Raw genomic sequence first — 27,834 nt, 5'->3', positions numbered from 1 at the left:
GCAGATGTTGTACTGGTCACTCCAGCTGCTAGTGACCACCCGAGCCGTGCTGCGTCCACCAGGTCCTGGATCCAGCCAACCCCCAAACAAGTCCGGAGCGTGGCCCTGAGCTCTCCCTCTGTCCTTTCTTCAGCCGTCCCCACCAGTGATCCACCTAGGTCCAGCTCCCTCGGGCCTTCTGTTGGGACACCCTTGGCCCTGGGTTCCCTGACCCTTCATGTGGTGTGCCTTCGGGGTGAATGTGGTGGGTGACCGTGACAGACACTGCCCACGGTCTCCGGTCTCTGGCTGGGGATTGTTTTTACCCCCACCAGCTTGGGTTCCGGTACCCTGATGCTGACTCCTCACCCGGTGCTCTGATTTGGGTTCTTGGGTCCCTTCTCTTCTGTGCTCTGGGTCTTTCTCTTTTCTCCTCTCTCACTCTGGGTCTTGGTCTTTCTTCTCTCCTCTCCTAACTTGTTTTCTGCAGCTGATCCTCTCTGCATCTGACTCTCTGCGTCTGACCCTGATTCTAGTTGGTGCCCACCTTATATATCCCTCTATGTGTGAGCTCAGGTGACCAGCACCCAATGAGCTCCTAACTTTACCCAGGCTGCTCCCCCTATCTGCCCCTACACTACATGGGATGTTCCACCCCCCTCCCACTCCAGCCAGGAACAGACTCGGTCGTACCTGCACATTTCTAAGTGGGAGTACCGTCGGCCTGTTCCTCGGAAATGGGATGTGTGTAGTGCATGCAGCCTACCGAGCTCAGTTCCACTCTCCATCCTTACCCGGGAGTGGAATATCACACCTCTGGGTTGAGGTGCAATACCCCTGTAGCAGCCGAATCCTCAGGGTGCTACACATACAGCACACAAATGACGTTTGTGTGCTGTCCGTATTTAACATTGCAAAGTATAGGAGAAGCTTTGTAATTTATTTATTTATCCATCCGTGAAAAACCCTGATGACCACACTGATGGTAAAAACGGACACACGGATGACACACTGATTCAAAACACTAATGACACTGGCACCATTTTTTCACATACGTGTTTAAACACGGACGTGTGAATGAGGGCTAAAAGCCTTAAGAGATCAAACTGTTGAAGCAGGACAGTGTCAGACGAGCTACGATTCATGCCTCATTGCCATTGGGTGGTGGAGACCGCCCAATTGCCATTCTGTATATTCATTAGCATATAAGTTTTATAAAGTAATAACTTCAGAGGAACATATGAAAAACTGGTCTTTGAGAGACATGAAAAGTCTTTTTTTAAATACACATTCAGAGACTAAACACGTGATAATACTGGTGTTAAATAAAAATATACTCCACTCTATTGCGGATATGAAATAATCTTAAATCTCAATAAATAACACTTATCTGTGTAATTTAAATGGTAACTCTACTTTCAAGTAACTATTCACAATAAGCTGTCCTGCAGTCATACATGAGGAATAAGACTATTTATAGCCATTATGGTGGAAGGAGACTAGCTGCCATGATCACTTTCATATACAGAGGGGAAAATAAGTATTTGATACACTGCCGATCTTGCATGTTTTTCCACCTACAAAGAATGGAGAGGTCTGTCATTTTTTCGTAGGTACACTTCAACTGTGAGAAACAAAATCTGAAAATAAAAAACAGAAAATAACATAGTATGATTTTTAACTAATTAAATTGCATTTTATTGCATTAAATAAGTATTTAATCACCTACCAACCAGCAAGAATTCTGGCTCTCACAGACCTGTTAGTTTTTCTTTAAGAAGCCCTCCTACTCCGCATTCATTACCAGTTTTAATTGCACCAGTTTGAACTCGTTACCTGTATAAAATACACCTGTTCACACACTCAATCAATCACACTCCAACCTCGCCACAATGGCCAAGACCAAAGAGCAGTCTAAGGACACCAGAGACAAAATTGTAGATCTACACAAGGCTGGGATGGGCTTCAGGACAATAGGAAAGCAACTTGTTGAGAAGGCAACAACTGTTGGTGCAATTATTAGAAAATGGAAGAAATACAAGATGACTGTCAATCTTCCTCGGTCTAGGCTCCATGCAAGTTCTCGCTTCGTGGGGTAAGGATGATTCTAAGAAAGTTCAGGAATCAGCTCAGAACTACACGGGAGGACCTGGTCAATGACATGAAGAGAGCTGGGACACCACAGTCTCAAACATTACCGTTAGTAACACATTACGCTGTCATAGATTAAAATCCTGCAGGGCACACAAGGTCCCCCTGCTCACGCCAGCACATGTCCAGGCCTTTTTGAAGTTTGCCAATGACCACCTGGATGATCCAGAGGTGGCATGGGAGAAGGTCATATGCTCAGATGAGACCAAAATAGAACTTTTTGGTATCAACTCCACTCACTGTGCTTGGAGGAAGAAGGATGAGTACAACTCCAAGAATACCGTCCCAACCGTGAAGCATGGTGGGGGAAACATCATGCTTTGGGGGTGATTTTCTGCAAAGGGGACAGGACGACTTCACCGCACTGAAGGGAAGATGGATGGGGTCATGTATCGCGAGATTTTACCCAACAACCTCCTTCACACAGTAAGAGCATTGAAGATGGGTCGCAGCTGGGCCTTCCAGCATGACAATGACCCGAAACACACAACCAGGGCAACTAAGGAGTGGCTCCGTAAGAAGCATTTCAAGGTCCTGGAGTGACCCAGCCAGTCTCTAGACCTGAACCCAATAGAAAAACTTAATGTTGCCCAGTGACAGCACCAAAGCCTGAAAGATCTGGAGATCTGTATGGAGCAGTGGGCCAAAATCCCTGCTGTAGTGTGTGAAAACTTGGTCAAGAACTACAGGAAACGTCTGACCTCTGTAATAGCAAACAAAGGTTTCTGTACCAAATATTAAGTTCTGTTTTTCTAGTGTATCAAATACTTATTTCATGAAATAAAATGCAAATTAATTATGTAAAAATCATACAATGTGATTTTCTGGATTGTTTTTTAGATTCTGTCTCACAGTTTAAGTGTACCTATGATAAAAATTACAGACCTCTCCATTCTTTGTAGGTGGGAAAACTTTCAAAATCGTCAGTGTATCAAATACTTATTTTCCCCACTGTACATCATAGCACACAGAGAGGGATTCCTGTTCGCCATTCCTTATCTAACATAGGTAGAATCAGCAGCAGCATGGGAAAATTATACAGCAGTTCTGAGCTGTGTGAATGTGCCCACGATGCATTTTTTAAGCGTTTCCGCAGCAGCAAAAACGCTGCAGAAACGCTTAAAAAACGCTTGGTAGAAGGCCTGCCATGTTCCCCAATGATAATCCGCATATGCTGCGCACATGCTGCTGAAATTTCCGCTGCGGATTATCATTGCGGAAAAAAACGCAGCACTACCAACTATTTTGCGGAAGTGCTGCGTTTTTACCGCCATTGACTTGCATTAGAACGCATGGATTACGCATCACTGTATATGTAGATGCGTATTCCATGCGTTCTAATGTGCGGATGGTACCCGGGTGTAGAGAAGAGGAGACTCTCCTCCGGACCTGGGTACCATAGAAAACTGTAAAAAAAAGAATAAAATAAAAAATAAATATATACTTACCTTCTGGCGGCCCGCGGTGCGCTCCTCCTTGCTTGGCAGCAGTTTGCGATGGAATGAAGGACCTGCGCTGACGTCAGAGTCATGTGACGGGTCACGCGACGCTGATGTCGGCAGGTCCGACACTCTACCGCTGCCGGCAGCCGGGACGGAGGAAATCAAGACTGCGGGGGACATCGGAGGGTAAGTATACATTTATTTTTTACCATTCTTTCGGTCACACTATATAAATCCATGCCGTTTGCATGGATTTATATAGTGTGACCAAGTTGACAAGCACTTTCCAAGTGATGCTAAAATCGCTTGGAAAGCGCTTGACAACCCGCAGGCGGAAATGCAAGTGAAGAACGCTTCACTTCCGCTTGTCCCTGGCAGAAAAACGCATGTACAATTCGCATGTACAGTCCGCATGCGTTTTTTTCTGCCAGGAAGATGCAGAAACGCTCAGGAAAAAATCTGGAGCATTTCTGCATCGTGGGCTCATAGCCTTAATCCAGCTATGGCATGAGGGTTTAGCAAGGTCTTTCTGTTTCTCTCTCTGCCTATTTCCTCACTCTGCTCCTCACTCCTCCTGGCCTCTCTATAGAGTACAACATGCTGTGAAACCTGCCACCCCATGGTGCTGACAGTCTGTTCTGTCTTGAGTAACACAGAGTTGAGCTATTTTTTCAGAGTGGTTGATAGATCAGAAGGCATGGGGAGAAGAAGTGGCTCATAATTGAAAAAAGAAGTATATCTTAAAAGTTTCTTATATTCGCATGCAAAGTTTATTGAAAGCACAGTCCCCTTTTAAAGTAGGGTTTTACACAATTCTACACTTTCTACAAAGAGACAACCACAGAATTACCATAAATCATTGAGTTAAATGCTTTACTACGTTCAAAGGGTTTCTCTTGCAATATTCATATTGTAAGGATATGACATTAATGTATGACGGTTTTTTATTATTTTTACAGTCCATAAACCCCCATTTTCATTGAAAGGCAAAAAAACCTGCACATGATAATAATTCTTCAATCATAACACTATGTAATAGAGAAAATAGTTATTGTGTTTTATCATTGTCACTGTACTTAGATAATGGACAAAGAAAAGGAAACAGTGCAGTGTAATACAAGGTGAATTTATTTCTTTAAAAGTGAATATTTTCTCCTTGTTATAAACTTTAACAATGAGGCAGAGCCATCAATGCTCTATTTATCTTCCACCAATATGGCCTATCTATCAATATTTTGTCCAACTTGTCCAGAGCTGCAGACAAGCTAGGTAATCATTATCAATGTGCAGTCAAGCACCAGCCCCTCTCGACATGTTTTGTCCGTTCTTTGGCTTCCTCAGGTGTTACTTGGGGCTCATGACCATAAAAGTTTAAAAGTTTATTCGAAATTGAAATTAGTTGCCAAAAATCAACTTGTAAATGACACAGATGGTTTTCCCACTTCAATAAAAAGGGCTCATGAAAAAAGAAAAGGAATTTGGTGTAATGCAAATAAAATGTGCAACTGCATATAATATGATATCTAAATGGAAAGGAAAAATAATAATACATGCAATAAGAAGTGACAGAATTATACTGATAGTGTTTAATGTACAGCAATGGTTTTGTGAACTAATGTTTTGGGTTTTTTTTTTTTTTTTTGCATCATTCTATCCAGTATGGAGGAAAATGGTATGCTGTTGGAAAAAAAGACCCAGAAGGCCTCTTCCTTCAGGATAACATCTCTGCTGATTATACAGTAGATGAAGATGGCACAATGACCGCATCATCAAAAGGCAGAGTTAAACTTTTTGGGTATGTAACACCCTGATTAGAGTAGACAACCTGTAAATCAATTTCAGCCCATAATTTTCATTTATATTTTTATAAGCGATAAATAACAAGAAAAATAACTAGAGATGGGAAAATCGATTTGCAAGACTCCAGTTCATCGACCAGGTCAGTAATCTGTGTCCGCTGGATGGGAGGCCTGTGAGTCTCCGTACCTCCCGACATTCCTGCTTTTCTTTTGATTAGCTGAGCTGGCACAACGTCATCATTGTGGCGTCACACACACAAAGTCACACCAACTTGGCTAATCAGAAGAAGAGCCGGGAGGATAGAAGAATCACAAGCCTCCTATCCAGTGGTCAAACGTTACTGACCTGGCCGATGGACCAGAGTACTGCAACTCTCTAAAAATAACATTTTGAGATCAATTTATTGAAAATGTAGAATCCCGAAAGTGACCATAAAAATTACATTTTTAGGTTCTGGTTGATCTGTGCAGACATGGCCGCTCAGTACTCCGTACCAGACCCAACCATACCAGCTAAAATGTATATGACCTACCAGGGACTGGCCAGCTATCTATCAAGTGGAGGTAAGTACTCAACTCTGCTAAGCAAAAGTTTAGTGTTTCCATGGAGCATAATGTTTTGTTTCACTTTCTTAGAATAACAAAAACATATTCAAGAGCGGTGGATGGTTAAATAAAAAAAAAAACTATACTAACCTCTTAAATCCACAGCCACTCAATGGTCACTGCTCCGGCGGTCTCCGACGGTTTCTGTTTAATTTGTCTACAGCAGCGATCACATGCTTTACATCATTCAAGTGCTGTATGCTCATATCTGTGTTCTTGATGTACAGAAATCTTTTATTAGCGTATGCTAATGATTTCTTTCAGGGGCGTGCGGTGCCTGGAAGAAAATTCAAAATTCAGCCTCCAGTCTTCATTTGCATACCACCCCCCTCCCATCAGAGTCATAGTGCCCTCTGACATGTATTGCTGGCCCCTGAATCCCGCGCCTGCACACTGCAATTGCAGGATTATACTTACCTTTTCCGCCGTGCTATGGCCATTGGCTTCATTGTTCCTCTGTGTAGGCGAGTCACTGCTACTTTAGTGACTCTCCTACTTCAGTAGTAGTCACTCGCCGGCGCCTACGCAGAGGAACAATGAAGCCAATGGCCATAGCAGGGCGGAAAAGGTAAGTATAATCGTGCGATTTCAGGGCGCGGGATTCTGGGGCCAGCAATACAAGTCACAGGGCACTATGATGCTGATGGGAGGGGGGTGGTATGTAAATGAAGACCGCAGGTACCGCACGCCCCGAAGCCTGGAAGAAATCATTAGCATACACGAATAAAAAGATTTCTGCACATCAAGACCGCAGATATGAGCATACAGCTATGATTGTTATAACCATTCTATTACCTGTATGCCCTTATTAATAGGTAAAAAAGTCCCAGGGGGTGACAGATGCCCTTTAATTATACAGTGCCTACAAGTAGTATTCAACCCCCTGCAGATTTAGCTGGTTTGATAAGATGCAAATAAGTTAGAGCCTTCAAACTGCAAACGAGAGTAGGTTTTATGAACAGAAGCATAAAACTTACAAACCAAAAAGTTATGTTGCTCAGTTGAATTTTATTAAATTTTAAACATAAAAGTGTGGGTCAATTATTATACAACCCCTATGTTTAATATTTTGTGGAATAACCCTTGTTTGCAATTACAGCTAATAATCGTCTTTTATAAGACCTGATCAGGCCGGCACAGGTCTGTGGAGTTATCTTGGCCCACTCCTCCATGCAGATCTTCTCCAAGTTATCTAGGTTCTTTGGGTGTCTCATGTGGACTTTATTCTTGAGCTCCTTCCACAAGTTTTCAATTGGGTTAAGGTCAGGAGACTGACTAGGCCACTCCAACACCTTGACTTTTTCCCTCTTGAACCAGGCCTTGGTTTTCTTGGCTGTGTGCTTTGGGTCGTTGTCTTGTTGGAAGATGAAATTACGACCCATCTTAAGATCCTTGATGGAGGAGCGGAGGTTCTTGGCCAAAATCTCCAGGTAGGCCGTGCTATCCATCTTCCCATGGATGCGGACCAGATGGCCAGGCCCCTTGGCTGAGAAACTGCCCCACAGCATGATGCTGCCACCACCATGCTTGACTGTAGGGATGGTATTCTTGGGGTCGTATGCAGTGCCATCCAGTCTCCAAACGTCACGTGTGTGGTTGGCACCAAAGATCTCGATCAGACCATAGAACCTTGAACCAGTCTGTCTCAGAGTCCTCCAAGTGATCATGAGCAAACTGTAGACGAGCCTTGACATGACGCTTTGAAAGTAAAGGTACCTTACGGGCTCGTCTGGAACGGAGACCATTGTGGTGGAGTACGTTACTTATGGTATTGACTGAAACCAATGTCCCCACTGCCATGAGATCTTCCCGGAGCTCCTTCCTTGTTGTCCTTGGGTTAGCCTTGACTCTTCGGACAAGCCTGGCCTCGGCACGGGAGGACACTTTCAATGGCTGTCCAGGCCGTGGAAGGCTAACAGTAGTTCCATAAGCCTTCCACTTAGGGATGATGCTCCCAACAGTGGAGACAGGTAGGCCCAACTCCTTGTAAAGTGTTTTGTACCCCTTGCCAGCCTTGTGACCCTCCACGATCTTGTTTCTGATGGCCTTGGAATGCTCCTTTGTCTTTCCCATGTTGACCATGTCTGAGTGCTGTTCACAAGTTTGGGAAGGGTCTTAAATAGTCAGAAAAGGCTGGCAAAAGAGATCTTTAATCCACACATGTAAAGCTCATTATTCTTGGTGCCTGAACTACTTCTTAATACTTTAGGGGGACCAAACAGAATTCTTGTGGTTTGAGGGGTTGAATAATAAATGACACTCTGAATTAACTTTTAACGTTTTAAAAAAAAAAAAAAAAAAAAATTAGCTGCAGTGCATTTCCCACTTCCAGGCTGATCTACAGTACAAATGTCACAATGCCAAGTTAATTCCGCATGTGTCAACCAGCTAAATCTGCAGGGAGTTGAATACTACTTGTAGGCACTGTATATGGCATGTAATTGCTGCAGGAAGTACGCTGAGACCAGTGAGGCCTATTGGGATGGCAATAATGAAGCAGCAGGTAATTAAGAAGAGGTAATTATAGGTTTTTTTTTTACTAATATTTATTAATTTATTCTCTGCTCTTGGCTACATGTTAACAAATTTCCCAAAAATAATTTAAACATTTTTTATTCACAAAATTAGTATAAAAAATTAGAAAATCATCACATTTATTTGCAAGTAATTTAAACTGTAGCCATAACATAAAAAGCAATAATTATGGATAGTAAAAAATGTTATGTACATCGAGCAGTACAAATATACAACTATTACCTGGCATTTTCAATTTAGAGGAGCAATGGCTTAGGCACGCTGAATTTCAACCTGCCTGACGTCTTATTTTATCAAGAGATAGGGGCTGCTGGAAGTGTCTGCAAAGAACATTTTTTTTCTGTAATTTGTAGGGGGTCTGAAATTTTTAGGGGCTTTGTTTTGTCGTCTAATTTTTAAGGGCTTGATCTGGGGCCTGTCATATTTAGAGGTTTTTTTTGGGGGGGAAGTATCATTTTAAGAGGTTATTTTTCCTGTCATAGCTGAAGGAACTGTGAATGGAGGCTCCAAAAGGAACCTCTAAAGGCCGTGTGATGCCTTAGATGTCTTTCTTGATGGAACTTGATTGGAACTTCTTGTCATTAGGGGGTGACTTGGTTTTCTTGTATATATTGAACAATTTTGTATTTTCCAGGTGACAACTACTGGGTTATTGACACAGACTATGAGAACTATGCTATTACCTATGCTTGCCGCACTCTAAAAGAAGATGGAACATGTAATGATGGCTATGCTATTATTTTCTCACGCAATCCACGTGGATTTTCACCAGCTATTACAAGGCTTGTGCGCCAGAAACAAGAAGAAATCTGCATGGCTGGACAATTTCAACCCGTTCTCCAATCTGGTATGTAGCAGCTTGTATTCGGTTTAGAAGCGACAGCATTTTGAATTAGTTTCCAGTTTTTTTTTTCAAAATGTTTTAGAATAAAGTGTGTTTTAAACTCCAAATGGAAGGCCGTTTAGAATCACAATCGCTACACTAAGAGACATAAATATGCTTTAAATACTCTTAATTCTAAATCGAATTGTACAATGGCTGACAATTTTCGGGGTCTAATGTGGTATTAAAAGAACCAGAAGAGCAGAGCTGTCATCAAGGATCTAGATTGTGAAACAAAGAGTTGTTAATAGCAGACCTTGCACTTAGCACATTCTGAATATGTATCAAGATATTTAGTCATAATGAACGTACTCCCATTCATATGTATATATATATGTCTGGTCTTGTCTGGAGGCCCAACAACCCCAAACTCTTTTATGGTCATCGTCATATCTCATGGTCTTTAGGGTACTCGATATTTCTATCTTAAGGAACCTTATGGTGAATCCAATAAAAGGGGCACCTTTTTATGTGTAGAAACCCCAGGGCAAGTCAAGACCATGCCAATTACACTTCCATACTCTAAGGGGCTGATTCAATAAGACTGGAATTGTAGGACTTAAAGGGGTATTTCCATCTCCAGGGTCCTATCCCAATATGCAGTAGGTGTAATAATAATAATATTAGCAAATACCTCCAATTAGAAATGTAGTATAGTTCTTCTGATCCACTATGTCGCTTACCTTATGTGCAGGGCTTTGCAGTAGATTAGGTAGCCATGGCTACAACCACTAACATCTAACTAACTGTCACTATTTGATTGGTTAAAGCAGGAGATGAATATGTTGATTCTTTGGTAGCCAGTGACTACTACCTGCACCTGTGTTACATAGAGAATTGTTAATTATATGGGCTGTCTAGTCCTAAAATAATCTAAAAACACTTTAGAATGTTAAAAAATTAAACAAAACGTCAAACTCATGTCATCGATAGACATGGGTCTGGTGCTCCCCACAGCGGATGATGTGCACGCTATTTACATAACCGCTGCAGCCAAATCACTTATTGGCTGCAGCGGTCACGTGGTTAGACAAATGTGAAGTCTCTGTATCTCCCTTCAGCTGATCACATATGCCCTTTTGAAGGAGCATATAACATAAAAGGCAAAGTACACCTAGCAATGTATACATAAATCGGTTTACTCACTAGGTTTATTTTACTTTAGAGAAGTATTGGTGACATGCAATCTAAATTTCCCACATTAAAATTTACTAATTTTCCATTTTCTTTCTGCAGGAGCTTGTTGAAATTCATTCCTTCAAGATCATTTTCTATTTGAGTATGGAACCTACAAAATCTGAGTGAACACAGCTTTAAGAAATGCACAACTTTTATTTTTTATTATTTCTTGGTGCAATTATATATTTTAAATGTCACGTTTGTAGGAACTGTTAAATTGTGTCATGTAACTAATGCAACAGCGTTCCAAGTCACCATTCACGTTTTTCATAAGTTTTAACATATCAGCTCATTTTGTTAATCTGTAGAACAGACACTGTGCGGTATAAAAATAAATCTATAATTTTTGTAAACTTATTGTGTCAATTTTCCATTCATACTTTCAAAACCTAATATGTGATTTCAAAATCTTTTTGAAATAATATTGTCTGCATCTTCTGTATACATGGAATTAATCTATTTAAAGGGAACGAGTACTGATCGAATCCTAACAATGTGTACATTACGCACTTACTATATTACAAGATGCACCGCTTGCCAAAAGTGTGCACTGGGGTGGAAAACTCTTTCTAAAGGTAGTTTCCACCTTTTAAACGGAATCTGTCACAAGGTATTTGCCGCAAATCAGATAGCAGCATGATGTAAAAGCAGAGACCTTGATTCCAGCAATGTATCACTTACTGGGCAGCTTGTTGCAGATTTGATAAAATCCCTGCTTTCTCTGCTGCAGATCTATCAGTTCCCTGAATGCTGAGCCCTGTATAACTCCACCCACGCCACTAATTGACAGCTTTCTGTGTACACTGTGCATACGCAGAACGCTGCCAATCAGTGGTGGTGGCGGGGTTATACAAAGCTCATGAATAAGGAGGACTACATGAAAGCAGGTTATTGGTTCTGTAGCGATAATCTCCTGCTGATAAAATAATGATTGCATCACAACTACAGCAAGCAGCCCAGTAAGTGGACACATCACTAAAATCAGGGTCTCGGTCTCTACATCATGCTGTTCTCAGATTAGGTGTCAAAAACCTGATGACAGATTCCCTTTAATAATTATAGGCTGTTGAAAAAAAACCTCTAAGACAATAAAAAAACACCTGTAACTTCTTTCCCTCTTTTTTTTCTCTCAAATGCCAGTTCCCATGTTGCTTGGCAAACAGTAGATCCTTAAAGCGGTATTCCCACAATTGGAAATTACCCCCTTTGCTTAAGATGGGGGATAACTTAATGAACATCTAGGGTTTGACCACTGCGACCTTCAGCGATTCTGAGAATGAGGCTCGGAGTCTAGAAAAGGGGTCCTGTAGGCCCTCAGCAGATAAGTGATAACTTTCAATTGTGGGAATACCCATTTAATATATTTATTTTAGTAGCTTCAGCAAAGCAGGATGTCTGGAAGGTGAAGCTTCAGCCCATACTTGCAGAGCAGGAAGTGATGTCAGAGAAGGGGGCATCATTTTGGAAAGGTGTCCTGGTTGTCACGCCAGGTGTGAAAAAGACTTAGTGCAACACAGAGGGAAGAGGGAAAGGGAGCCCAGACACTAGGGAAAGGGGGGAGTGGAGACCTCCTAGTCTGGTCTAGTGTCACCCTGTCTCAACTACCGTCCCTATATTGGCTCTTCATCAATCGCCGCACGCGTGCCTCGCCCTGACTTTCCCTGGCGTATGGCTAAGGCTAGGGAAGGAAGGAGATGAGCACTAGTCGATCTCCACTAAACCCTATAGACAGCAAAGGTAGACAAACAGGGGGGAATTGCTTAGCTATAGACGACTCCAGAAAAATGCTATCTTGGCCTCAAGCTCCAGAGAGGATGAATTACTGCTCTTGCTAAAGCCTCACAAGTAGTAATGAATATCGCTGGCACCTCCCTCTCAAACACACCAGGTATTTATACACCCATTCCAGGGAGCTAATTAGCCAGAGGGAGGTATCCGCTAGGTCCTAGAGACAACCAGCCTCTTAGATGTCTGTAATGCCAAATGTAGAGATCTCCTGCAACCAACTGCAGGGCGACTGTCTGTCACCTCTGACACACCTGTGACATTGGTATTCTGTAGCAGTTTTACATTTGCTTGTGGTTTTAAGGATCTGAAGAGTATAGCAACCCTGTAGACTTACATTTGAGAGAGAGAGTAAATTAATAGCTCTGGTGGGTTATATGACCCTAGTGAAGAAGTGCGCAACCTTTTTTTGAAGGGGTGTTCTGATCTGATGTACATACCAATAGTACAATATATGCCATAAGCTATTTAGTGGGGGGTACAATTTCTGAAACTTCCATTCCTGTAGACAAATGGGGCTTTCTGCTCCCCTAGTTAGCACTCCAGAAAAAAAGGAGTCAAGATGACTGTACAATGAGTGCAGCTGTCCCCATAGTTTATGATAGTTACTGAGATGTCAGAGATGACAGGGGTTGCACAAAAAGCTTTTGCAGGGCGTAATGTGGGCCTCCAGGATTCAGATTGTGCACCCCTGCCCTAGTGGGTTTATTTTAATAATTAATTATAAAAACTTCCCCACTATTTCAGATGTATTTCATATACAGATTCCCAATAGGCTAGAACAAAGTCAAACTGGGTTAAAAAAATATATATATATATATTTTTCTCATCGTAACTACACATCCTTGCATACAAATATTACTACACTAATGCTCAGTATATAGCGGTATTTTCTCTGAAAATAAGATGGACACCTTGAAGGAACCTTTGTCGAGTGAGTCCATCATGTGTCGCAGGTGCAATGGGTCGGCATAGCAATGTTGTTTTTTTTTTAAATCAAATAATTTTTATTGAAAAACTCCAAATACAGATTTTCCATCGTTCAAATACAATGAATAACATAATAATTCGATATATGTATCTCTCGTATGTTATGCAATCTGGTTTCTAATTATCAATGCAATCACAATGCAAATGTAAACATAGCCTAATAGTTTTTTTCTTAAACTATCATTATATATATATATATATATATATACACATATACACACACACACACACACAGTGGGGTGAAAAAGTGTTTGCCTCCTTCCTGATTTCTTATTGTGTTGAATGTTTGTCACACTTAAATGTGTCAGATCACAAAACAAATTTAAGTATCAGACAAAGATAACACAAGTAAACACAAAATGCAGTTTTTAAATGAAGGTCTTTATTATTAAGGGAAAAAAAATCCAAACCTACAGGGCCCTGTGTGAAAAAGTGATTGACCCACACCTCTCCCCCTTAAAACATAAATTAACTGTGGTTTATCACATCTTTGGGAAGCGGAGTTCAATTTCCCTAGCCACACACAGGCCTGATTACTACCACACCTGTACTCAATCAAGAAATCACTTAAATAGGACCTGCCTGACAAAGTGAAGTAGACCAAAAGATCCTAAAAAACTAGACATCATGCTGCATGCTGCAATCCAAATAAATTGAGCATTTAATTGATATCTATCAATCTGGAAAATGTTATAAAGCTATTTCTAAAGCTTTGAGACTCCAACGAACCACAGTGAGAGTTATTATCCACAAATGGCGAAAACATGGAACAGTGGTGAACCTTCCCAGTAGTGGCTGGCCGACCAAAATCACCCCAAGAGTGAAGCGACGAGTCATCCAAATGGTCACAAAAGACCCCACAACAACATCCAAACTACTGCAGACCTCACTTGGCTCAGTTAAGGTCAGTGTTTCATGACTCCACCATAAGAAACAGACTGGGCAAAAATGGCAGTTCCAAGACGAAAACCACTGCTGAGAAAAAAGAACATAAAGGCTCTTCTCAGTGTTGCCCTGAAAACATCTTGATGATCACCAAGACTTTTGGGAGAATACTCTGTGGACTGAGGAGACAAAAGTTGAACTTTTTGGAAGGTGTATGTCCCATTACATCTGGTGTAGAAGTAACACAGCAGTTCAGAAAAGGAACATCATACCAACAGTAAAATATTGTGGTGGTAGTGTGATGGTCTGGAGCTATTTTGCTGCTTCAGGACCTGGAAGACCTGCTGTGGTAAATGGAACCATGAATTCTGCTGTCTACCAAACAATCCTGAAGAAGAATGTCTAGCTATCTGTTCGTGACCTCAAGCTGAAGCGCACTTGGGTTATGCAGCAGGACAATGATCCAAAACACACAAGCAAGTCCACCTCTGAATGGCTTAAGAAAAACAAAATTAAGACTTTGGAGTGCCCTAGTCAATGTCTTGACCTTAATCCAATTGAGATGCTGTGGTATGACCTTAAAAAGGCGATTCATGTTTGGAAAACCTCAAATATGGGTAAATTACAACAATTTTGCAAAGATGAGTGGGCCAAAAGTCCTCCAGTGCATTGTAAAAGACTCATTGCCAGTTATCGCAAATGCTTGATTGCAGTTGATGCTGCTAAGGGTGGCCCAATCAGTTATCAGGGCCCAGTAGGTTTGGATTTCTTTTTCACTTAATAATAAAGACCTTCATTTAAAAACTGCATTTAGTGTTTCCTTTTGTTATCTTTGTTTAGCATTTAAATTTGTTTTGTGATCTGAAATATTTAAGTGTGACAAACATGCAAAAGAACAAGAAATCAGAAAGGGAGCAAACACTTTTCTCACACCACTGTATGTATCAGAAAAATACAATGTCAGTGATGCTAGGAAAAGGCATATTGCCTTTATTTTTGAAGGTCAAATATGTTGTAGTCGTCATGCAGACTGGCAACTCACTTTGAAGTTATTGCATTCACATGAGCATTACATTGCATGAATTAGAGCTCATAGAAATCACAGCTGGGACTGTCAGAACTGGTTTATAATGTTGAAGCATGGTAAATTAAGATTTCAAGGTAACATTACACAGTTTGCGGTACTTATTTTTATAATTTTCAAGGTTGCTTAATCTGTTGACCCTTCTAAAATAATTCTGCATATTCTTCTGGAACACTATAGGGTCCTGGAACATCCCAATAGTTAACAGCATGCACTCTGTAAAATCCAGACACTTTGGCACTTTCTGAAAAGAGAAAAGACAAAAGTTGTTAGGCTATGTTCACACATCATGGATTTTTTCAGCGTTTTTTTTTTCGCAGCAAAACCTGACTTCTTGCCAGGAGGTTGTTCAGGATTTTTCTTGCTTTTTTGCTTGATTTTTGGTGCATTTTTTCAGCGGTTTTTTTCACTGTCCTTTTGTCTCTTTTATGCATGTACATAAAGTTCAGTGAAAAAAAAAATCTCATTCTGGTTTTGGCACAAAAAACACTGAAAAACCTGACACCTGCGTTTTTTCAGCGTTTTTTTTCATCACCCATTACTTCTAATGGGTGAAAAAACGCTGAAAGAAGTGACATTCTCTCTTTTGCAAAAAAACATGCAAAGCACAAAATCATGAACAAAAAAAAACCCATGACGTGTGCATGAGATTTCTGGAATTTCATAGACTTTGCTGGTACTGTAAAATGCAGCTGAAAATTTTGAATAAAAAATGCATCAAAAAACGCTGAAAAAAAACATGATGTGTGAACATAGACCTTTAGAATGACCCTTTAGTGACCTGATCGTGTGTCTAAGGCTATTTATCTATTCTCCTATGCAGATGAATGGAGTACCGTATATCTTCCCTTGTAATCAGCCATTGATAAGAGGCAGTACTATTCATCAATAACGATCATATACATTTAGGTGAGAATGTAGAAAAACAAGAAAAACATTGGAACTAATAGTTCCATATGTGTACAGTAAAACATACCTTATGGACATACTGATCCGGGGCTCACTGATAATCGTCTTTTCTCTTGAAATCAAGGGCTCTCACCATCACTTAATTTCATTCCTTTATTATTGCAGCACTGTTAGAACGTGGACAAACAAGAACCTATGGCTGTTTCGCACATCCCATGGCCCTCACAAGGCGTGACATCATGGCTGTAGACTCTTGTTTGTCTACGTTCAAATGTTACACTTTAACTTTGCTCTTTAGTTTTTGCAGTAACATTTGAAGACATATTTTCAGTTGTTTCACACTTTTTTGTTAAGTATATAATTCCACATGTGTTAATTCATAGTTTTGATGCCTTCAGTGTGAATGTACAATTTTCATAGTCATGACAATACAGAAAAATGTTTAAATGAGAAGGTGTGTCCAAACTTTTGGTCTGTACTATATATATATATATATATATATATATATATATATATATAAATATATAATATAATATATATATATATAATACCAGAAAAGGCCCAAGATAAGAGACATATATACCCCAAGATGGTGCCCAGGATAAGAGACATATACACCAGGATGGTGGATACATATACCAGGATGGGGCCCAGAATAAGGGACATATAAACCAGAATGGGGATCATATATACCAGGATGGGCAACATAAATACCAGGATGGAAATCATATATACGATGATGGGGCCAGGATGGGGAAGCGTTCTAAAGTGGCCAGCAATGAGTCCAGATCTAAATCCCATTGGACATCTGTAGAGAGATCTTAAAATTGCTGTTGGGAGAAGGCACCCTTCAAATATGAGAGACCAGCAGCAGTTTGCAAAATACGAGTGGTCCAAAATTCCAGTTGAGAGGTGTAAGAAGCTTGTTGATGGTTATAGGAAGTGACCGATTTCAGTTATTTATTCCAAAGGGTGTGCAACCAAATATTAACTTGAGGGGGTCAACAATTTTTGGGTTTTGTGTGAAATTAAGTCCAGTTTGCCTCTTTTTCCTCTGTCTTTGTGTGGTTCCAATACACAAAGGAAATAAACATGTGTATACCAAAAGGTGTAATTGCAATAATTTTTCTGGGAGAAACACTTCACTTTCTGGAACAATTTAAAGGGTGCCAACACTTTTGGCAATACTGTGTATACCAGGATGGAGGACACACACATATATATATATATATATATATATATATATATATATATATATATATACACACACACACACACACACACAGTATATACCAGGATGTGACCAGGATGAAGGGCATGCGGGGTGGGAGGGGGCCTAGATCCAAATTTTGCACTTAGGCCCATTGGACTCTAGTTACGCCGCAGGTTGTCAAAAGCACATATCCTGTTTACACAGGAGGACGATGTGCTGCTGAGAATGATAATTGCTGGTTCATCAGTGATTGGCAACCTCTTTACACTAACCTATTATCAGGTAACGAGGGTTTCAAGGATTATCGTACAGTGTAAATGCACGTATAGGTTTATATCCTAGCATAAAGACTGCTGATAACATTATATAAAACAGGTTAAAAAGACGTACCGGGACTATAAGTGAATAAAGTAAAAAAAACATTCTTTGTATTTATTCTGCTAAAGCTTAAGCCATCAAAAGAATACTCCACTTCATATGTCTTCAAACACCTGTAAAAGAACCAGAATTAAGATAAATGTACACAATTATAATTCATTATTTTTTAAATTGAACATGAATAGGAAATAACACATAGAAATAATTCAGAGATGGGCACTTACCATGATACCACATATGTGTCACTCCAGACCACTGCTACTTGTCCTCTAATAAGAGGAATAAAATGAAGCCTAGTGACCTTAGAAGAAAAAAAAAAAAAGTTGGATATACTTTCATGCTCCAGTTTCCCATTACGAAGGCTTTATTTACACATCAGTATTTTTGATCAGTATTTCATCAGTATTTTTATGCTAAAACCAGGAGTCTCTCCAAAACAGAGAACAGATGTCAATCTTTCAATTATAGTTTTTCTCTGTAATTTCCACTCCTGGTTTTGGCATACAAACACTAATGCAAAAATAATGACCAAATACTGATGTGTGAATGAGGTCTAACACAGTATAATAAAAGGGTAAGTCACGGGAAAGAATTGCTTCAATTTTTACCTGTGGATTTACTCTAGTGAAATCTGCAGAAGAATACAGTGTAAGGCAAGTAGACTGAATTTTTCAAGTATTCAGTAGCTGCAGACTATTTCTACATGAAAATTGACAAGCATTGTGAACTTTAAAATCTGCAGCATGTTCCTTTAAGGCCTTATTTGGACTATCACAGACTAAATGATGTCACCGCAGGTTCTTTCAGAACACTGCGGGACGCCGATGACAGAGGACGCCATCGGAGAGGAGACCGGGGCCACCGGAGAGGTATGTTTTTTTTTATTTTTTTCGTTTTAATTCTTTTTTTACTAATGGTACCCGGGTCTGGAGGAGAGTCTCCTCTTCTCCAGACCCGGGTACCATCCGTGTATTGAACCGCATAACATCCGCATGCATACATATATACATGCGGATGTTATGCGGTTCAATGCAAGGCAATGGCGGCGATTTCACAAGAAATGATAGTGCTGTGAATTTTTCCGCAATGATAATCCGCAGCGGAAATTTCAGCAGCATGTGCACAGCACATGCGGATTATCATGGCAGACAACTTAACAAGCGTTTTTAATGCGTTTCCGCCACGGAAATGCAATAAATCCGCATCGTGGGCACACAGCCTTATTGTATGATATTGCAATGTTGGGGTGGCCAAAAAAAGTAATTGATTTTTTTTCTCGTTACACAGTTTATCGATTAGATTAATTTATTTTATATTTTGATAGAATGGACATTTAAGAACGCAGTGATACCTGTGACGACACTGCATTCAATCTTAATTATGCCAGACATATATTTTCAGTAGGGCAGGAGACATAGACTATTGTTCATTTGAGTCTGAAAGTTGACTCTTGAATTAATGTGTTTTTCTTAGGTGGGTCAAGAGAGACTATTGTCTGAACGTTGACTCTTGAATTGATGGTTGTGAATTGTTGAATGGCTGCTGTTTACCTATTATATCAGCTCCTACAGGTGATTGTGTTGCTATCTTTGGAAAAACAAAACAAACCTGCAAAACAGTAAAGGCCAAACTATACAGATTAATTAAATACTCAAACCTTCCCCTTGACCTGTGGATGATGGCTTGGAGGACAGATGGTGGTATAAAAAGGGACCTCCATGCTCCTGAAAGGAGATACTCTACAGAACAGCAGCCAGGACACCATGGCTCCAAGAAGAACACATATTTGACATTCTATAGGCCTAAGGGACCACAGCCCTAGTTGCAAGAATACATATCTGCTCCATTGACTATCACTGAACCCATGGAGATGTTTGTGGAAGCCAGGTTTGGACCCTCTGGTCACCTGGTCCCATGCATATGTTCGGACAAGCCAGGTTGGGAGTCTCCGGTTACCTGGCCCCATGGAGACATTTGGAGAAGCCAGGTTGGGACCCTCGGGTCACCTGGCCATGTACCTCAATTGACTATCAGTTTCCTAAGCTTGTTGTTACCTTCTCTCTGTGGGTGTCCGCCATAAGCGGGGTGCCACTGGTTGTGGCCATGGAAGCCCCGAAGTCGCAGCAGCTCTAATCCCGGCGAGTCAGTGGAAGGGTGAGACTCTAGCTTGCACCATCTTGGGTATTTTCTGGGACTGTTCTATATTTTATGGTCTGTTGGTGGTTCAATAAAGTATTGCCACACTGTTTTACCCTCACCCTGTGTTGCCTGAATAGTATTATGTCCACGGGAAAGGACAGTGAGCGTTCAGTGGGATGAGCACTGGTCCATGCGGTCTCAGGCCAGCGGACGAGAGCACCCACTGCCCCCTGTGTCTCCATAATACCAAATATGTGTATTTTTTGTAATGGTTTTATTTTTAATGGGGCAATAGGAGGTGATTTGAACTTTTGCATTTTTTTTATTTTCATAATTTTAAAAGCTTTTTTTTTTTACTTCTCACTGAATTTAATAGTCCCCAAGGGAGATTTGAAGCTGCGATCGTCCAATCACTTGTGCTATATATAGCAGAGCTTCAGCACTGTATTTATAGCACAAATCACGATCTCCTACGAATGCCGGCCATGAGCCGGCGTTCAAAGGAGTATCGCAATGACAGGCATATGGGTCATCAGCAGACCCCCGGCTGTCATGACAAACCATCATCACCCCCCGATCACGTGACAGGGGCGCCAATGGGCGGGATGAAAAACGTGCTTCCGGCTGGCGCGTGTTAAATCCCGCTGTCAGTGTTTGACAGTGAGATTTAACTGGTTAACAGCCGCAGGCGGAGCACAGTTCCTCCCGCGTCTGTTAAAGGCCCATGATGACTGAATAAATCAGTCATCATGTGTGGGGAAAGATGTGGGCTCAGCGTACGAGCCCACATCAAAGGCAGATGTAATCACAAGTTGCCCTGGAGGACAAATAGAGGTCCCCTAACTAAAGACCCTAACATAAAATATAACTTTTAATTATAATTATTAATATTGGAAAAATGACACTACACTAGTTAAAAACGCATAACGCATGAAATGGGTTTAGTGAAGTTTACAAAAGGATCCTTGTATTACAGTTGGTTGAATAGGTGAATCATTGGCTACGGACGCGGACCGTTACACAACTGATAAGTTCTTACCTATTCTAGTCTTTAACATTGCCCATCACTGCGCATGATAAATTAAAATTGATCAGTTATTAGCTTCCCCAGGAGCGGACCTACCGCCCGTGCAGCCGGTTCATTGAACGGGGGCCCCCCGAGGGAGAGGGGGCCCCTCCAGCCTCCAGCAGGGCCGCCATCAGGGCATGACTGCCCTGACTCCAGCATGGGGCCCGGCCGGTCGGGGCCCCCTCGGAGCCCCCCTCTTGTGCGTCTCCTCATGGGGCCCCCCGCAGGACCCCCCGCCGTCACATGACCGGAGATGTCCCTGCGCTCAGCATGGTTCCCCGGCCCCATACTGAGCGCAGGGACATCTCCGGTCATGTGACGGCGCCGAACAATACTTACCCCTCCCCGTGCCTCCGCAGCGTCTTCCGCGTCCTCTGACTGTGACGTCTCAGGTCAGAGGGCGCGGTGATATGCTTACACCGCACGCAATCTCTCCTGAGCTGTCACAGCGCGAAGACACGGGCGATGCTGGAGTCCGGATCAGCATCAGGTAAGAAGTGAGGTGAGTATTTGATTTTTTTTTTTTTATGTATGGGGCCATGGGGCATTATATGGTGGGGGGAGAGTGGGTGTGGCATCCTGCATGGGGCATTATATGGGGGGGAGGGGAGGTGACATCCTGCATGGGGCATTATATGGGGGGGAGGGGAGGTGACATCCTGCATGGGGCATTATATGGGGGGGGTAACATCCTGCATGGGGCATTATATGGGGGGGGTGACATCCTGCATGGGGCATTATAAGAGGGGAAGGGGGGAAGTGACGTCCTGCATGGGGCATTATAAGAGGGGGAAGGGGGAATTGACATCCTGCATGGGGCATTATAAGGAGGGTGGGTGTGTGACATACTGCATGGGGCATTATAAGAAGGGGGGGTGTGTGACCTCCTGCATGGGGCATTGTAAGGGAGGGGGTGGTCTGACATACTGCATGGGGCATTGAAAAGGGGGGAAGTGACATCCTGCAAGGGGCATTATATGGGGGGGGGGGAGAGGTGACATCCTGCATGGGGCATTTTATGGGGGGTAGAGGTGACATCCTGCATAGGGCATTAAAAGGGGGGTGTCATCCTGCATGGGGCATTATAAGGGGGGAACAGCCTGCATGGAGCGTTACATGCGGGCCAATATTCTGTATGGAGTGTTATATGGGGGTCAGTATTCTGTATGTAGCGTTATATGGGGGACAGTATTCTGTATGGAGCGTCATATGGGGGACAGTATTCTGTATGGAGCGTTATATGGGGGTCAGTATTCTGTATGGAGCGTTATATGCGGGACAGTATTCTGTATGCAGTGTTATATGGGGACCAGTATCCTGTATGGAGCGTTATATGGGGACCAGTATCCTGTATGGAGCGTTATATGGGGACCAGTATCCTGTATGGAGCGTTATATGGGGACCAGTATCCTGTATGGAGCATTATATGATGACCAGTATCCTGTATGGAGCGTTATATGGGGACCAGTATCCTGTATGGAGCATTATATGGGGACCAGTATCCTGTTGTGAGCATTATAAGGGGGTCAGTATCCTGTATGGAGCATTATATGGTGCTCATAATACTGTATGGAGGACTATACTGTCCGGTCAGCACTGTGCGCTGTGAGGTTTCGCCGGTTTCTGAGCTATTGTAGAATTTACAATAGATATCGCTCATGTAATGTAGTAAGTGAAATCCTTGGCCTTGTACTATATATATATATATTTCTCTGTGGTATCTGTGCATCATGAATCATGGTATGTGTTAAAGGGGCCACTGAAACTCTGTCGCCCAGGGCCCACAAAAACCTGGAGCCGGCCCTGGGGGTAAGTATACCAAGTTTTATTTTTTTAAATACAATTAATTAACTAGGAGTGGGGGGAATCAGAGATGTACGTGGGGGGGGGGGGGTGAGAGATGCACGGGGGGGGGGCCTTCATGCCCCCTATGAAGGGCAGGGGGGGGGCCCCCAAAAAATTCTTGCACAGGGGCCCACTACAGTCTGTGTCCGCCCCTGAGCCTCCCCAACATATTTCACCAAACTGGAGTCATTAGGGGAATGAGGCTATAATCAGCTGCCTCGCAGACAGCCAAGCATATAAAGGTTTGGGTGTGACACCATAATAAGGTCAACCAGTCACGGCAATCCTTAAAAAAATGGCAATGGTAGACTAAGCGGAAATTGTATCCTTTATGGCCTATAGACAGACTAATTATTTCAGAGTCAAGTGCTCTCATAGGTTCGATTATACATCATTCAATTTATGCCCCATTAGTATTACAAGTATCCCATATGACAAGTGGCATCAAGAATTGGTCTACTCCAATCTGATTGGGGGGAAGGGTGGGGAGTATAATGGTCCAAAATCATCATCAAACAAGTACTTCCGGATTTCGTCTGACGCGATCGCGCACACACAGAGTAGCTCTAACGTGATCGTGCCTGCGCAGACAAGAAATCATCAATCTACATGACAGGGGGTCGAAGTGATGCTGAGACAATTGCTGAGACATGTCAGCGGACTTAGTGCACAGTGGGGAACAAATCTTTCTTTACCATATGTCAAATAACGTCAAGTGGAAAAAGGGCCGAGCAGGACAAAGACCCGACTAATAGACACCCAGCCATGGGGAGCTATATAAATGTAATGTACAGATCAAAGAAAAGAGAGGCCATGCCTTTATTTGAAAAAAACCTGAAACAAAAACCTAAGAGATGAACTGGAATATAAGTTGGTGTGCATGCAGTGTGAACCCATACACTAGGATTGATCTGAGACTTGGATCAAATTCGGACATGTCATTTTTTGCAGACCACTCAGTCCCTGAACAGCTCTTACACTATAATAGGTACAAGGGCCATCTGTGAAAATCACGGATAGAACGCGAAAAACTGACGTCTAAATGAGCCCTTACTCTTGTCAATGTAACAAAGAAAAATCCCCAGCAAAATTTGCAAGTAACTCATGTAGCTTTTCCTGCAGGTTTACCCTAAAAATCTCCAACCCATATGGACTTACCCTGATGGGGAATACGTAAGTCACAGAGGAAAATCACATACTTGCGGCAGAAAATATTAATATATAAATATAAGAGTGCATAACAGCAATGTGGTGAATGACCTTTAAATGTGGTCCAACAAATGGGACAAGTACATACACTGCTTTTGATCCATTGGGAATTAGAAAACGCACAAAGATAAAACGATGGTGCAAATACAGCGTTATGGCAAAGCCGGTGTGAAAAAAATGAATGTTTCATTTTGAAAACTGAACCCATATTCAAAAAATAAAATCCGTCATGCTCACCTTTCCTGGAGGAGAACGGGGCTTTTCACATATATGGACAAGTAGCACAGAAGGAACTGGAAGTTGCATTTTCAGAACCATATCACCATCTTTAGGGAATATACTAGGTCCTTCCATAACTGGATCCTTTAAAAGATATCAAAAGATGTAACAATAGATTCAACATGTAACATATGTCATAAGCCATTCAATAGCCTATATTATCCAATAAGTATTTTACCTATTAAACTTTGGTTAATATAAAGTTCACATAACAGGTCACAACTCTTTAACGGACAAATATATATAATGAATAGTATCATTTTCATTAGTTTAATTGTCATGAAATCATTAGTCTAAGTATCTCTGTAGGTGCAAATGAACTGAGGTCCAAGTTGCTTCTAGAGAGATTGAAGCTTTATCTGTCTTATCCAGCATGATATCTCCGGAGATCCCAGTACAAAGGGGGCATTTGTTAAAGGGAATCTATCAGATTAGGAATGTGTGGGTTTGGGAGTCTGTCCCCCTCAAACCACATACATGGGCATGCAGGTCTTTAAAATGTAAATCCATCGAAACCTGCATGTCTTCTACCTGTTATAGAACCTACAAAGACGACCAAAGCCACAGAGCTTCCGTAAGATCGCAAAATACTGCTATGGTTGTCGACAATTATGCATCCTACAAGAAACAGCCACACGCACTACCATAAAAACTCAAAATAAATTTTATTATGCACATTTAATAAAAAAGTAGAAAAGGAACACTCCAAACAAGATCACCTTAAAAGGTAAATGATCCATATATACTATTTTATGTCTCGGTATGCACAATCACTCGATAGAAGCAGTCTCACAGGTTCATTGATTCAGTCAAATCTCATTTTAAATAAGATGCATAGTGCAAGGTAAGTAAAAAATGTGACATTTCTACTGAAAAGAGCAAATGCATTCATACAAAAAATACTCGATGCATACATAAGGTTTGAATGATGTTCCCCTGTTAGATATAAAGAGTCATTAGGTCATAAGTTCTTAATTCATTATATCCTGACAAATTGTTGGATTGGTTCTTATAAAGTATAATATTGGAGACCACATTAAGACTAAGGCGATATTTACCAGACCACTAACCTGCGGTCTACGCTCCTGCTTCCATTGCTGTATTTCAGAAGAATTAGTGTTTTCATTCATATTCATATTAAGCCTAAAGGGGTATTCCCATCGCCAAGATCCTATCCCCATATTTAGTAGGTGTAATAACAATAATATTAGGAAATACCTTCAATTAGAAATGTAGTATAGTTCTTCTCATAAGCTTTGTCGCTTACCCCATGTGCAGGGCATTTCAGTAGCTTAGGTATTCATGGTTACGACCACTCATAGTGACAACTAGTTAGTTACTTATCATGACCATGGATATCTAAGCTACTGAAATGCCCTGCACATGGGGTAAGTGACATAGCTTATCAGAAGAACTATACTACACTTCTAATTTAAGGTTTTCGCTAATATTATTATTACAACTACTACATATTGGGATAGGATCTTGGAGATCGGAATACCCCTTTAAGTGTTCTGGGCATAACAAAGCACTTAACATATATAGGCATGCAGGTATTTGAAGTGTAAACCGATCAAAACATTTATATCTTTTATCTGTTGCTGCAATCCTGAGTAGATATTGTTTTAATGCATATGCAAATGAAACATTAAGTGCTCTGGGTGTGACAGAATACTTCTCAAGCCTCTGTCTCCCTAGATTGTTTCCCCGCACAGCATCAGCCACTTTAGTTGAATTGATAGCTCACTGTCTGATTTCTTTGTTTAGATCCTGACGTCACACAGACAGCAAGCTATTAATATAGCTAAAGTGGCTGGTGCTGGGCGGGAAAACAACCTCGGGAGGCAAAGGTTCGAGAAGTATTCTTGTCGAGGCCAGAGCACTTAAAATTTCATTTGCATATGCATTAAAACAATAACTACCCAAGATTGCAGCAACAGATAAAAGATATAAAGGTTTTGATGTATTTACATTTCAAATACCTGCATGTCTATATATGTGGTTTGTGGATGGGAAGTGATCTTACTGACAGATTTCCTTTAAGCATCATTTAAGGGTAAAATTAAAAATAGTCCATTATACTTGAAAATAAATGTAATTACATATTAAATACTGTTCTGTATGGTTTTACCTCTTTATCACGTATGTGTTTAAACTCTTCAACAGAAGGGAAATCTGGCCTTCCTGCCTTTTGCCATTCCAAATATGGATTTGTTAATGCATTATCCATGTAGTATGTTACATACACAAGATCTGAAGTAAAGTAAGGGTTTAGCGTCAGGAAACCAAATAATGTATTTCTTGCAGCAAAAAAAGAAATGCATTCTCATGAAATAACAATGTTGTACCATATCTTCTTACAACTCTGTTTTGTGATATTTCTCTGTTATTTCTTCTGGCAATGTGTGAACAAATTGGAAGTTGTCTTTTTATTGGGGTGTAGTGACACCCAGTTGTATTCCTACATGTCAGGTGCGGGTGTTTGGAGTGGGCTCGGAAACATGACCCCAAAAAAGGCTATAAAAATTAATAAAAAACACCCTACAGTCATGGCCAAAAGTTTTGAGAATGACACCAAAATTATATTTTCACATGATCTGCTGGCCTCTGGTTTTTATTAGTGTTTGTCTGATGATTATATCACATACAGAAATATAATTGCAATCATATTATGAGTACCAATAGGTTATATTGACAGTTAGAATGAGTTAATGCAGCAAGTCAATATTTGCAGTGTTGCCCCTTCTTCTTCAAGACCTCTGTAATTCTCCCTGGCATGCTCTCAATCAACTTTTGGACCAAATCCTGACTGATAGCAGTCCATTCTTGCATAATCAATGCTTGCATTTTGCCAGAATTTGTTGGTTTTTGTTTGTCCACCCGTCTCTTGATGATTGACCACAAGTTCTCAATGGGATTAAGATCTGGGGAATTTCCAGGCCATGGACCCAAAATCTTTGTTTTGTTCCATGAGCCATTTAGTTATCACCTTTGCTTTATGGCAAGGTGCTCCATCATGCTGGAAAAGGCATTGTTGGGTGCCAAACTGCTCTTGGACGGTTGGGAGAAGTTGCTCTTGGAGGACATTCTGGTACCATTCTTTATTCATGGCTGTGTTTTTAGGCAAGACTGTGAGTGAGCCGAATCCCTTGGCTGAGAAGCAACCCCACACATGAATGGTTTCAGGATGCTTTACAGTTGGCATGAGACAAGACTGGTGGTAGCGCTCACCTCTTCTTCTCCGAATAAGCTGTTTTCCAGATGTCCCAAACAATCGAAAAGGGGATTCATCAGAGAAAATGACTTTGCCCCAGTCCTCAGCAGTCCACTCCCTGTACCTTTTGCAGAATATCAGTCGGTCCCTGATGTTTTTTCTGGAGAGAAGTGGCTTCTTTGCTGCCCTCCTTGAAACCAGCCCTTGCTCAAAGAGTCTCCGCCTCACAGTGCGTGCAGAAGCACTCACACCAGCCTGCTG

At 41.4% G+C, this 27,834-nt stretch overlaps 2 protein-coding genes across 3 annotated transcripts in view; one reads left to right on the top strand and one right to left on the bottom strand.

Annotated features, from left to right (window-relative positions):
* Positions 1-10,892, top strand: part of LOC141171322 (purpurin-like) — a 31,303-nt gene extending 20,411 nt beyond the window's left edge. Inside the window, exons 3-6 of the mRNA XM_073655204.1 lie at positions 5,231-5,367; positions 5,823-5,935; positions 9,147-9,359; positions 10,632-10,892. Coding sequence (XP_073511305.1) covers positions 5,231-5,367; positions 5,823-5,935; positions 9,147-9,359; positions 10,632-10,642 — 474 coding nt within the window. The 3' untranslated portion in view covers positions 10,643-10,892. The remainder of the gene's footprint in view (positions 1-5,230; positions 5,368-5,822; positions 5,936-9,146; positions 9,360-10,631) is intronic.
* Positions 10,893-15,065: 4,173 nt separating this feature from the next.
* The window catches only part of IDUA (alpha-L-iduronidase), a 157,624-nt gene continuing 144,855 nt past the window's right edge, over positions 15,066-27,834 (bottom strand). For both annotated transcript variants that reach the window (XM_073637075.1, XM_073637076.1), the window contains 5 exons: positions 26,491-26,612; positions 24,318-24,443; positions 18,043-18,119; positions 17,831-17,931; positions 15,066-15,562 (listed from right to left, as the gene is read on the bottom strand). In XM_073637075.1, coding sequence (XP_073493176.1) covers positions 15,462-15,562; positions 17,831-17,931; positions 18,043-18,119; positions 24,318-24,443; positions 26,491-26,612 — 527 coding nt within the window. In that variant the 3' untranslated portion in view covers positions 15,066-15,461. The remainder of the gene's footprint in view (positions 15,563-17,830; positions 17,932-18,042; positions 18,120-24,317; positions 24,444-26,490; positions 26,613-27,834) is intronic.

Source organism: Phyllobates terribilis, unplaced genomic scaffold, assembly GCF_046119375.1.
Source record: "Phyllobates terribilis strain yellow unplaced genomic scaffold, ASM4611937v1 Scaffold_1__5_contigs__length_1240528914, whole genome shotgun sequence".
NCBI lineage: Eukaryota > Metazoa > Chordata > Amphibia > Anura > Dendrobatidae > Phyllobates > Phyllobates terribilis.
Note: the sequence above shows the minus strand (reverse complement) of the source record. Positions and strands in the feature narration are given on the sequence as shown.